The following is a 13,577-nucleotide window of genomic DNA, read 5'->3' as shown; positions in this document are numbered from 1 at the left end:
CTCCCAACTCTAGTAAGTGGTCCCCATAATGTCCTCTAACTGGTCCAGTGTCCTCTGATGCCCGACTAGCCCCTATCTCCTCTGGATCCACAGGGTGGAGGATCTCCATGTCATCATAGTCATACACCTCACACTGTCTGCTGTGTGTGTGGGCATTGAAGTCGCCCGTAAGAAATACTTCCCCTAGTGTAGAATAATGCATAATCTCCTCTGACAGTGTATGGCGAGGCTCCTGTCTCCTCCTCCTGTGACATGTCCTCTGTAATGACATAGGAGGATCCTGATGGAGAAAAGTAACATAGAGCTATGTATATAACCCTGTCCTATGAGAGCTGTAAGCTGATCCACATGTATCTGGCCTCTGGATCCTGTGCTACCACTCTCAGTCTCCCCTGTAGCTCCCGTCTGAATAGGACTGCTACTCCCCCCGACCCTCTCGAGGTACCCTGGCGTGTGGTCCTCCTGTATGCTGACTCCCACTGGAATCCCTCTACTCGAGGTAGCCCTCTCTCTGGGCTCTGATGTGTCTCTGTCAGAAGTATGATGTCTCTCCCCACCATAACATGCTCCAGTCGTCCAGGCTGCACCCATAGTGAACCATTACAGTTCCATACTGCCATGTGTATCTCTGTCAGTGGCCTGGTCTGTGTCCCATAGGCCCCAGACCGCTAATCCATGGGCTGGCCATCAATGATGACCCGACCATCTCGATAGAAGGCCTTCTTGCCTTCTCTCCTCGCGTGTAAGACTCGTGGTATGCAAGTTCTCCTATGCTCAAGCTGCATCCTCGTGAGATCATCATCCAAGAAAATAGGAGCTCCCTCTAAACCCCGTAGTATGACCCTCTTCCTCATGAAGGTGACCCTCTGCGTCTCTCCTGCAAACTATAGGATGAGGGCTCGCTTGCGTGTTGAGTCTTTCCCGGCTCTCCATGCTTTGGTGAGGGTGCTCTTCCTTGTAGCCGAGCTTCATGCATAGAAGCTATCCATCTTTCTTGGGAGTGGAGTCGGGTGTCTCGGCTATACCTGTGACTCGAATGTTGAGGCGGCGGGCATGCCTCATCTTCTCCTCCTCAATGGTGGTGTGAATGATTTGGTGTTCTTCCCTTTGAGTCTCCTCCCTCACTTCTTTACGGATGTTCTTCTTCACCACCTCGACCCATCCTAACTGCTTGGCTTTGAGCTTTCCCTCCATGTCCTTTGTGATCTCCTTGGAGATCTCTTCTTTGATGGCCGTGAGAGTGTTGTCATTGATCTCCCCTTCTTCCTTCTCAGTATTCTTGATGGCTACCATTTCCACTTTCAATGCACTCACCTCCTCCTTGAGTGCCGTGTTCTCTTGTTCGAGGTTCTTTTATGGCCTCTTAGAGACGTTAATATATCATTTCATTTCTCTCTCTCTAAGAGGCCATAATGGCCTATGAGACCAAAACTGAGAGTACATCTGAAGTTGGTGTCTAATCAAAGAGAACAACTAAATGAGACTAAAAAGTACCATAAACTGATTGTCCTACAGTTATAAGAACAGAACTGTAAGACTCCGAGATGATACTGAGTAGAAAATACTGGAAAATATTGAAAAATGTATATCAGGTAGATCCATGTATGATGCTGATCAGTTGAAGTGTTGTATCTCCGCCACGGGGCTGTCTAGAATGGAGAGGTCGTAGAAGCGAGGTAGGCGCCTCCGATGCCGAGCAATAATGGCTCTGATCCGGCGATGGTGAGGATGCCGTGGTCGGGATCCTGGTGGGCGTGGCCGACGAGCATGACATAAGATAACTGCTCTATCAGTGGTGACTCCCTGGGAGCGTGGTCGGTGCCCTGATGGCCCAATGGAGGAGGTATCAAGAGGTGTGTGGGCTGGGTTGCTGGTGCTGGTGCTGGTGCTGGTGCTGGTGCTGGTGCTGGTGCTGGTGCTGGTGCCGAAGAAATCTGTCAGGGTCCTCTGTCTATGTACATCATGGCTCGGCCTCTTGTCTGCCAAGAGGGTCTCTCTATGTCTCCCGAGCTCAAGTAGAAACAATCCCAGGCATCTCTGATCCTCAAACTCGATGACTCTGCGTAACGGCCCAAACCCTCTCGGAAGAGGCAGTGATATCTCCCTCGGATCTCATAATAGACTGTACATCGGCAAATGTAGTGTTCCTCTGTCTCTACCTCCTGGTAGCATAGCTGACAAATGCGGTCATCCAAGATCTTCGCCCTGTCTCCATCCATAGCCATGGTGTGTTCTAAGGAGCTTGCCATTCAAACCACTCAAACGTTTCCTTGCAACATGATGTATTACACAAACTCTAAGACCCTGGCTCCCTACCGACACACTGGCAGCCAAAGAGATAGGATAATGTTTTAATACAGAAGTTTTGTGCCTAATCACGGCAGAATTTAACATCCTAGTTTGCACATGGAGCATGGAGGTAATAGTAGTGTTAGTCAGCAATATGTACCAGTGCTCCTCAGCATTCGCAAGGCATTTGATCCTAATCTGTGCTCCTGTGGTAAGATGCCATAGCATGCATGCCTTTTCATGAAAATATATGGGACCATTTCTAGAGGTAAACTAGGCAGCTGGAAACCTTTCTGAAAATTGGCTTCAAGAGGCTGTTGCATGCTTTGTTGTGTTTTGACACATGCAAAGGTAGTCTACATAAATTCCTGGGATGATTAAGCATTGTCAAGTCTCTACTGTATTGGGAAGCTGTTCAGCTCCATTTAAACAAACAGAATGGCTTGGTTTGTTTTGCTGCCTAGGCCATAACTGATATGAGAGGTTTTTAGTGAAGAAAAGCATTGCGTGAGAAAGGTGAGGTGAGCATTTCAGTGTAATAAAAGAATGTTTTTTTTGTATAATACACAGCAAATTGCCATGATTTTATGAGATGGCTGCCATCTATGTAGTGATCATCATTGTGTTTCTTCCTTGTTCAAGTTTTTTTCCATAATGTATGCAGGACCTCGCATTTCCACATTGGAAAAGATGGTGCCTTTGGAACAGTAGATACCGTGATGATGTGCGCCAGTTTATGAGAGGTGATAAAAAGCAACTGAGCAGCTTTGCAACAAGACTGTGTGGCAGGTATAGACTGGTTAATTTAATTTTTGTGATTTATTGAGAACAGTTTGCACTAGCACAATTCGCACTGTAATTGAGCTGGTGTTTTTGTATGCAGTGGTGATATCTTAGCTGATGGACGAGGACCTAGTTTCTCCTTAAATCATGTCACCAGCCCCTATGGCTTGACACTGGTGGATCTGGTCAGCCACAGGTATTTTGTTGACAAATGAAACTTGAAGACATTAAATAATACAAGTACATTACTTTCTACATAGAGAAAGAAAGAAAGAAAGAGAAATATATTAACGTCTTCAAAAGGACCAAGGGTCTATGAGACCAAGAACGCAGTACAATGTATACATGATAAATACTGAACCATGGAAAAGAAAAAAATCTTACAAAACCAGCTACCTAAGCTAAAGTATCCATGTGATGCTGAGAGTGTTAACTGAAAAGATGCAGGGGGGAAGAGAGCTTGAGCTCTTGCAAGCACACACACACACTCACAAAACCCTAATAGAGAACACACAAGGTGAGAGGCTGAAAATCTTCTTCTTCACTACTCAACACTCAACACACCATATACAAGAATAAGAGTACACACAATATGAAAAGTACTCAACCAAATACATACACGGGTTCTCTATAGTGTGAACCCGACTAAATGAGCTGGCGCTATAACTATGCCAGTCTCTAGAGTGGCTGTCACACAGCCTGTCATCCCACTGGCCGCATATCACCCAAGATCTCACCAACCATGCCAGTGGTGTAAGTGTGGGGCCTATCCCCCAGGCGGGTCATCAGTGTCCACCGCCTCACTAGAGCTCGATATCTCAACACTCCCCCTCGAGCTCAACTCCATCTCATGTACACCAAGTGAAGCCCTGAATCTGTGGAGCTTCTCTGTACCCAATGCTTTGGTGAAGATGTCAGCTACCTGATCCTCTGTGCTGACATAAACAAGGTCAAGGTCTCCTGCCAAGACCTTCTCTCTCACGAAGTGGTAGTGGACCTCTATGTGCTTCGTACGAGCATGAAAGACTGGGTTCCTGGCCAACTGTATACTACTAATGTTGTCACAGAAAATGACAACTTGTCTATCCACTGATAGACCCAAATCTTCAAGTAGCTTCCTCAACCAAGCTACCTCACATGCTGCCATAGCAGCTCCTCTGTACTCGGCCTCTGTACTCGATAGAGCAACCGTAGGTTGCTTCTTGCTGCTCCAAGTCACAGCAGCACTCCCCAAAGAAAACATGAAGCCACTGGTAGATCTTCTGTCTGAGATACTACCAGCCCAATCAGCATCCGTGTACCCATGTACACATATCTCTGTCCCAGTCTCATAGAATAGTCCACAATGCAAAGTAGACCTCACATACCTCAGTATGCGTCTCACTGCATCTAAATGCGGTTTCCGTGGAACCTGCATAAACTGACTCACCAACCCAACAGCATAGCTCAAATCTGGTCTGGTGATCGTCATGTAGATCAAACTTCCTACTATGCTCCTGTACATAGTAGGATCCTCCAAGATCTCTCCTGAATCTGCACTCAACTTGCCATTCTGATCCAATGGCACAGAAATAGGCTTACAGCCTGTCATACCATACTTGGACAACATGTCCAAGCCATACTGTCTCTGCAGTAATCCAATGCCATGTGGTGACCTAATCACCTCAATGCCCAAGAAATATCTGAGCTCCCCCAGATCCTTCATCTCGAACTTCTGTCTAAGCAAGATCTTTACATCAAAGATCTCTGCATCATGGTCCCCCGTAATGATCAAGTCATCTACATAGATGACAACAAGCACAACCCCTCTATCACCATGTCTCACATACAATGAGAAATCTGCATTGGCTACATGAAAGCCAATAGTGACAAGATATTCAGAAATCTTGTCAGACCATGCTCTTGGTGCTTGCTTTAAGCCATACAAGGCTTTCTTCAACCTGCAAACATGCTCGGGGTGACCCATATCCTCATAACCAGGTGGCTGCAACATATACACCTCTTCTTGCAAATCCCCATGCAAGAATGCATTCTTTACATCCATCTGATGTAAAGACCATTGCTTTGATGCAGCCACTGCTATCACAACTCTCACCGTTGCCATCTTGGCAACTGGGCTGAAAGTTTCCTCATAATCAATCCCATATGTCTGCGCATATCCTTTGGCTACCAATCTAGCCTTGTACCTGTTTATGCTCCCATCACTGTTATGTTTAACTTTGTACACCCACTTGCATCCAATGGCTTTCTTGCCTTCAGGCAATTGCACTAAATCCCAAGTTTCATTTCCATATAGTGCATCCATCTCCTCATCCATAGCTTTCTCCCAATTCACATTTCCAACAGCCTCATCAATGCATGTGGGCTCAACGACCTGCACAACCTTTGCCATATATGCATAGTGATGTGCCACATAACCATCATATGTAAATCTCTGCACAGGGTTCTTCACTCTCCCTGATCTTCGTAGCTTTTCATTCATGGCTTCCATAGCCTTCTTTACACCAGGTGTTCTCATAGCTGGGATCCCAAGCTCCTCATCAAGGCTCATATCTGAGCCACTAGACTCTCCATCAACATGAGAATGCCCTGCAGAAATGTCAGGCATACCAAGGGGCTCAACCACTTTCTCTTTTCCTTTTCGTGATGTAGTAATCACATTTGCAGGACTGGTATTATGACGCAGCCTGCCACTCCATGGTCTATCAACAGACCCACTAGATGAGGACTCTCCTGGTCCACTCAAAGACTGTGATTGCTGACCTGCATTTTGTGCAACCACACTTCCACTCACATCAGCCCCAATAGCTTCTTTCCCAGCAGCATACCAGCTGCTCATCTCATCAAAGACAACATCCCTGCTTACCCTCAACTCACGTGTAGCAGGGTTATAACACCTGTATCCCTTTTGCTCAAGGGAATATCCAATAAACACACATTTTTCTGCTTTTGGATCCAGCTTAGTTCTCAGCTCATCTGGCACATGCACATATGCAATGCATCCAAAGACTTTCAGATGAGACAAATCTGGTTTTCTGCCAGTAAACTTCTCCTCTGGAGTTACATCATGTATGGCTGCAGTTGGAGTCCTGTTCATGATGTATACTGCTGTAGAGACAGCCTCAGCCCAATAGCAATGCGGCATATTCTTCTCTTCCATCAATGCTCGCGCAATCTCTGCAATGTGCCTGTTTTTCCGCTCAGCAACTCCATTTTGCTGCGGAGTGTATCTGCAGGTAAACTGTCTCCGAATACCATTCTTCTTCAAGAATTCAGAGAACTCATTGGAGAAGTACTCTCCCCCTCCATCTGACCTTAGGCACTTTACATATTTTCCTGTTTGCTTTTCAACCAAAAACCTGAAATTCTGAAAGTGAGTGAACACCTCACTCTTCTCCTTCATGAAATATACCCACACTTTTCTTGTGTGGTCATCAATGAAAGTGACATAGTACCTGCAGCCTCCCATAGACACAGTCTTCGTAGGACCCCATACATCTGAATGCACAACATCTAGTGCATTTCTGCTCACATATCTGTTACGTGGAAACACATGCTTTGTTTGCTTCCCAAATTGGCATGCTTCACAGATTTTCTGCATACCTTCCACTTTAAATTTTGGCAGCCCTGTCACAATTCCTTTTGTCTGCATAGACTTCAATCTCTGCACATTCACATGACCAATCCTTTTATGCCATATGTCTGTGTCTGCAACAACTCCTGAACCATTTGCAAACATTGCAGCACTCATTTCAGGCATGTCTACATCCAACGTAAACATTCTGCCCACTCTGTTGCCTTTTGCAACCAACCTGCACTTGTCTTTAAAATCCTCAACATAACATCCATCAGGGTTAAACCGAACCTGCAAACCCTGCTCAATCATCTGGCCAACTGAAACCAGATTCTTTGTTATGTTCGGTACATGAAGTACATCCGCAAGGTACTTCACTTTGCCATCCTGCATAGACAATGGCACATCTCCAACGTGGGCAATTGGATGAGCAGTGTCATCCCCTGTTTCCACAAAACCTGGTCTTTCCGGGTTTTTCATCTCCTTGAACCACTCTCCATGACTCGTCATGTGGTTCGAAGCGCCTGAATCCACATACCATACATTATCCTTTTGTGCTGCATCAACATTTTCAGACATGGCATTCACAACATGCTGCATAACAAACAACCTTTCATTATCCTCATTATTTCTGCTTGAGGATGCATAGTTGTTTTGCTGCACTTTCCCATTTTGCATGTCAGCCTGCTTCTTATAACATTCTGACTGCACATGTCCTGGCTTACCACAATAGTAGCATTCACGTGCATCATTGTATTGCCTTTGCCAATTTCCACGGCCTCTTTGACTCCCCCTGCCTCTGAATTTGCCTCTTCCACCTGCGTGTTGTTGTTGTTGTTGATTCTGGGACTGTTGTTGTTGCTGCTGCTGCTGGCCATAATTCTGATTACCTGTTCGGCCACCTCCTTGACCGCGTCCACGGCCTCCTCTACCTCGTCCTCTTCCTGAACTCGTGTAGAAAGCCTGTTGCTCTGAACTGTTTTTACTTTGTGAAGACTGTTGGTCTTCACCCAAGTTCTTCTCTTCGATAATCAGCATAGACACCAAATCTGTAAAGTTGGGAATGTTTTCCCGAGTCTGAATAGACGTCTTGAACGCCTTATATTGTGGCCCGAGACCACGTAGACAGACTTCCACCTTGTCATCATCATCTACTGACACACCAATAGATGCAAGGGATTCCACAATACCCTTTATCTTCAACGCATAGTCATTCACAGACATGCTCTTTTTTTCCACAGTATGAAGTTCGTTCTTCAACTGTATCTTACGTGCCTTGGTATTTGTTTCATAGAGCTTTACCAAGGTGTCCCACGCCTCCTTGGGGGACTTGGCATCCTGAATGTGCCCAATCATGGTGTCCTGTATACTAATGGAAAGCCAATACATAACCTTCCTGGCTCCCTGGTTCCAGTCTTTAAACTCTTTCACATCTGCAGCAGTCGGATTTATATCCGGTATCTCCGGTGCCTCTTCATGCTCACCTTCTATGTAGTCCCAATAGCCTTTTCCCATCAGGAAATTTGTTAACCTGAACCTCCAAGCATGGAAGTTATTCTTATCCAGCTTCTCAGCCACAATCTGTGTTATGCCATCATTAGACATCTTGCCAAACACACAATTTTACCAGAACCTGCACTCTGGTTTTTCTGCACAAATGCTGTATTTTCTGCACAGCGGTACTGCAGTACTCTCAAATGTCACAACCAGTGACTTCAATGCACATACATACACCCAATGGCAACTGTAGACCTCTTTGCAGCACCCACAGTGTCTGCACAGTCAATCTGTCTTCCTGCAGTTTGTAAAACAGAGTTCTGCAGAGAATCGATGACTTACCCGCAGTGCTCGAAATCGCCTGCTTTCTGAAAAACGGAGGTCCAGACGCGCCCGAAACGCGTTTTCGGCCCGGAAATTTCAGTCCGAAGAGACACACACACACACTCACAAAACCCTAATAGAGAACACACAAGGTGAGAGGCTGAAAATCTTCTTCTTCACTACTCAACACTCAACACACCATATACAAGAATAAGAGTACACACAATATGAAAAGTACTCAACCAAATACATACACGGGTTCTCTATAGTGTGAACCCGACTAAATGAGCTGGCGCTATAACTATGCCAGTCTCTAGAGTGGCTGTCACACAGCCTGTCATCCCACTGGCCGCATATCACCCAAGATCTCACCAACCATGCCAGTGGTGTAAGTGTGGGGCCTATCCCCCAGGCGGGTCATCAGTGTCCACCGCCTCACTAGAGCTCGATATCTCAACATTAACGTCTACAAAAGACCTCAAGGGTCTATGAAACCAAATGTAGTACAAAGTGTTGATGATGAATAATGAAACATGGAAAAAACCTGTGCAAAAAAATAGCTGGATCGCTATGTGCTGCTACATGATGTTGACGCACGGTCACACAGTGATACCATCCTCCTCTAAAATCTCCTGTAGAACTGCAGCAATGTCAGCGGCCGAGGCTCTCTATGTCAAAGGAGGTCATGGATCTGCAGCTGGTGGGTAGGCCGTCGCACCTTTGGGGGTCAGGAGCGTTTGGCTCTCAGGTCACCCTTAAAGTGTTAAGAGATCGAGGGGGCTCCAATTGAAGCGGGATGAGCCTGGTCCGTATTCCCTCCTGTCGCAAAAGATGGGAGAAGACATCACAAGTAGAGCAGAGGACGATTCGGATGGTGCAGGTATTGGAGGCATGCAAGGAAGGGAACTAGGCCGTTTACAAGGATGGGCTTGCCAATAATTGCCCTAAATAAGGGTACAAGATCTAGGATACCATGCCTACACTACAGATGCCACCTCGAACTACAATGGCACATTTTGGTCTCCATCACTAGTGGGTTGTCTTGGTTTTATCCTTTCCACCTCGTCAAGCATCACTGGAAGGGGTCTCATCAATATCCATTTGTCTGCATAATTTTTCCCCATCCTCCTTAGTCAAACACCCTGCGAGAAGGCTGGCTACTCTCACATGGACAGCTCTGTAACTGCTTTTTGGTTTTGGATTATAGGTTTCTGCTTCCTGACCACGTTCACCCATTTAAAGGCGTCATCCACTTCCATTTTTGTAGCCAGTATGTCCTGGTATTGGCATTGTCAGGAATTTTCTCCATTTTCTATGGGACACATACAAGCAGATGCATCCATTACAAGCCCAAAGCGTCAATTAAGGTCTGAAAGAAGAAAAAGAAGAGAAAAAGAGAACCCTCGTTGGATAAAGACTAGGGGTTGCCTTATTTGCTGCAAAATTCTTGGATGGGAGCCATCCTTTCACGGAGGACTGCCCACTTGCCCGTTTTATGTGCTGCCCTCACCTTTTCTGATCTGGCTTGGTGTAAGTGCTTCAGAGGAGAGAGAGAGAGAGAGAGAGAGAGAGAGTCTGTTGACTGTCAATCTTTTAACTACTCTTGTGGTCTTTGAACAGTGCAAATATGGTGGCAGACTCTGAAAAGAGGTTTCTACGCAATTTTATTTCTTGTTACTGTGGCTTGGTTTAATGGAAATAGCATCTTAATAAATCTAGAAGACGGTGGTTCTTAAATACTCTTGTTTTCATTTTTCCTTTACTGAGCTTTGGATCTTAAAAAACAAGCGGAAAACTTGTCTTCTTCAGCTGGAATTGTGGAAAAGAAGGGAGAACGTTAAACCAATCAGTGTTGAATATCCGTGTTAAGCAGGTTTATCTTCAATAAAACCACCTTTGTCACAGCATTATCTGTTGGTGTTTCTGCATCTTGTTTATAGTTTTAGCATTACTAATTCTTAGGCTGAATACAGAACCATCCCTTCCCATGGGATGGGCTGGAGTTGGATGGGCAAGACTGCCTGTCGATCACTGATAGGTGGCCGTGATGGGGCCTGTCAACCGGCAGAGATGGTTCTGATTCCAGCTTTAATGGCCAATGCCTATCAAAAGTACTATCACAAAAACATGAATTCAATACCCCACCCCCTCCCCCCCCAACACACACACACACACACACCACATCAAACACTACAAGTTAAAATATGATCAGTTGAAGGTGTAATGTTCTTCCTACATGTATCTCCTCCTTTGCTCACTGGCACTGTATGATGTATCTGGTCTCATCTAGGTTCGGAACTTTTTGATGTGCCTCTTTCTCTCCCAAGGTATCCCTGTCCTCAACATGGGTGATGAATACGGACTTTCTAAAGGTGGCTCTGTGTCAATAGATCAAAGGTTTATCACACTGAAAATTCTCTTTTTTATATTGTAATATTGACTTTTAGTTTGATGGATATGTAGGACTTGATCTTTTTGGAAAATGCAACACCTTCACTTTCGTGTATGTCCGCAGGGTTACGACTTTGTTTTATTTTGTCAATTTTCTGTTGATATTCAGGAGGGTTTTTAATTGGGATGCTCTGAATCTAGACTTTGGAAAGCAAATAATTTATTTGATTTCTTCGTTAGCAGCATTTCGTGCCCGAAGAAAGGATCTCTTTCAGGTTTAAAAAAACTTTATTATTGAATTTTTCTTTTCCCAAAAGTAGTAGTCATAAAAGAGAAACGTGAACTATAAAACTAGCAGCCAGTTTGAAAGAACGTATGTATGTGCAATCCCTCAAGAGTCTCGATACTTATTTAGTGCATGCCTCGTGTGCAAATGAAAGGTAGTAGACTACATAATGAATAGTTTGTGCTTAATGTGTAGTGTAGGGAAGTACCATGGTCTCTAGTGCTGCATGAAATGTGTGGTGATCCTTGTTGTGCAGCGCAAAGACTTTATCAAGCTTGAGAACATCCAATGGCATGGTGCCCAAACCAATAAGCCTAATTGGAAGAGTGCAGATAGGTAAATGTTCTCTATAATCTATTTCTCTTGAACAGCTGCCAGTTTTTTGCTTCTTTTGACTGTATCCACTTGTTTCATGCAGCTCATTTATTGCAGTGAGTCTCCACCCTGAAAAGGCTAGCATCGGATTACCGACTGCAGTGGGTGACATCTATATAGGCTTCAATTCAGGAGACACTCCAATTTCGGCTTCTCTACCTGAACCTCCTGCAGGCATGATCTGGTAGGCCTTTTTGACCCGGTGGTGTTACATTTGTGTTGAGGTTCAAGGTTTCCAAAGGTGTCCTGTAGGCTGTTACTGCATTACATTCTCACCATTATGTCTTTCCCATTTGTATGGCGGCTCGGAAATATTTACATTAAAATATGGTTTGAAGCAGTGAAGTTAGTTTGCATCTTCACACTGAACTTGCATCTTACACAATTTCAGAAGCAAGATTGCAATATATCAGATTAGCGCCCTATCACATCACACAAAGGTCTTCACTCTGTGAGGATTAACAATCCCATAGCATCTTCTTTTTGTGAGGTGGAGAGCTGGAGATAGTGATAGGAGGGATGGTGACTCTTTAACATTTAGTTCTTTTTACATGCTTTTATACCATTGTGCATGATAAATGCACTCTTGATGTATTGCCTTGGTCTCATACATCCTTGTGGTCTTTCTTATGTACACCCTCTTGTGTATGGGTGTTTTTCCCGCTGTGCATGCATGGAGGATGCTCTATGTACTTGTTTTTGAGCAATTTGAAGCTAATCACTGGTAGTTGTTTTATGTGTCCAAGGTGGGTCGTGCATAAGGCAGTACACAGTAAAATCCATGCTAGTTCTTTTTATTACCTATTTATATCGCTTCTCTACAATGTCCATGCTGATTTTGTTGTCGCCAAGGTTGGCAATTACTCTGCAACATGCGTCTTTTGGTGTTAGGCACTGTATTGCAGACACTAGTCTTCCTTATCCACAATATTTTCAGAAAGAGGGAATTGCAATCACTCCAAAGGAAGAATTGAGGTGTGTTTGTTTCTTTGTATGTCTTTTGAGAGGGCTGATAGATTTAGGTTCTTGCTGCGTTGCTTGATACTCTTCTTTCAATGCAGTGGCTTGGATGGATCTTACGAAGTACAATCTCACAGTTCTATACTCTTAGAGGCACGTGCAGTAGGTGGCATGAAGCTGAAACCAAGAAGTTAACAGGTTTGCATTCAGATGACAACTCACTTGATCACAAAGACATGCTCAGTTGGGGCGTTGATTTGTCTATGAAGGCTCTCTACATCTTGGGTTAACAGGTACAACATTATATCCCAGTCCAGGCTTTTGTATACTTGAGGTAGGGTTGTAGTGCCATTGCATACCTCGGGGGTAATGAACGAACGGATCGCCATATACCCGTGTTATCCCACTTAAAATGAGATCAAAAGCAATGCTGCTTTCCCTTATTTTTATCAAACAATTTGGACAGTGAGGCTCACTTATATAGATGTTATGTGGAATAATGTAATGGCTTTGGCAAATGGTGCATTTGGCAGATTTAGTGAAGCTTTTGCATAAGCTTTACTTACCAGTTGACAAATCTGATATTCAAGTACACATGCTTGCATTAGAGTATTTAGCTACGAGGGTGTGCCTTCATTACCTGTTTAAATTTAAACTGCTCCTCCTTGAAGCTGTATGTATACTTTTGCTTCAAGGAAGTTATTAAGAAATGCACTCGAAGTGCCCTGGAAAGAACGTTTGGATTGTGTTAATTTTTACAATTAGAACAAAGGTTTTTTCATGGTCAGTACCTTCCTTTTGGACATATCTCTTTGTTACTAGCCTTGCTTAATGTTTATTTATGTTATAATATCTGGCTTACAGTTCAACTTGTAGACCCATTGCCTTCTTTTTCTTTGGGAGTGGTCATGTTGAAAATCGTCATTATTTACTTAATCATCATCATTAAACCAAGCTAAAGAGTTGTGGTCTTGATTTTGCTACAAAAAAATTGGACTCTTACACTCTATCAAAAATAACTAATCGCCACTGATGGTAACTTTACTTTTATGGGAATCAAACAATTGATAAGTTTTTTTATTTGATTTATAACCACTG

General features: G+C 44.2%; 1 protein-coding gene across 2 annotated transcripts in view; it reads left to right on the top strand.

Moving 5' to 3' along the window:
* The window catches only part of LOC147624179 (isoamylase 2, chloroplastic-like), a 66,369-nt gene extending 53,103 nt beyond the window's left edge, over positions 1 to 13,266 (top strand). Inside the window, exons 11-20 of one of the 2 annotated variants that reach the window (XM_086819121.1) lie at positions 2,954 to 3,078; positions 3,173 to 3,268; positions 10,088 to 10,117; positions 10,277 to 10,340; positions 10,758 to 10,864; positions 11,031 to 11,133; positions 11,401 to 11,480; positions 11,563 to 11,703; positions 12,411 to 12,494; positions 12,581 to 13,266. In XM_086819121.1, the coding sequence (XP_086675247.1) occupies positions 2,954 to 3,078; positions 3,173 to 3,268; positions 10,088 to 10,117; positions 10,277 to 10,340; positions 10,758 to 10,864; positions 11,031 to 11,133; positions 11,401 to 11,480; positions 11,563 to 11,703; positions 12,411 to 12,494; positions 12,581 to 12,674 (924 nt within the window). In that variant the 3' untranslated portion in view covers positions 12,675 to 13,266. Of the gene's footprint in view, positions 1 to 2,953; positions 3,079 to 3,172; positions 3,269 to 10,087; positions 10,118 to 10,276; positions 10,341 to 10,757; positions 10,865 to 11,027; positions 11,134 to 11,400; positions 11,481 to 11,562; positions 11,704 to 12,410; positions 12,495 to 12,580 lie in introns of both variants that reach the window. The other variant, XM_086819120.1, reaches the window with a different exon arrangement.
* The last annotated feature ends 311 nt before the right edge of the window (positions 13,267 to 13,577 follow it).

The sequence above is a fragment of the Cibotium barometz genome, chromosome 25 (assembly GCF_041138505.1).
Source record: "Cibotium barometz isolate CiBa-2024 chromosome 25, ASM4113850v1, whole genome shotgun sequence".
NCBI classification, from domain to species: domain Eukaryota; kingdom Viridiplantae; phylum Streptophyta; class Polypodiopsida; order Cyatheales; family Cibotiaceae; genus Cibotium; species Cibotium barometz.
Note: the sequence above shows the minus strand (reverse complement) of the source record. Positions and strands in the feature narration are given on the sequence as shown.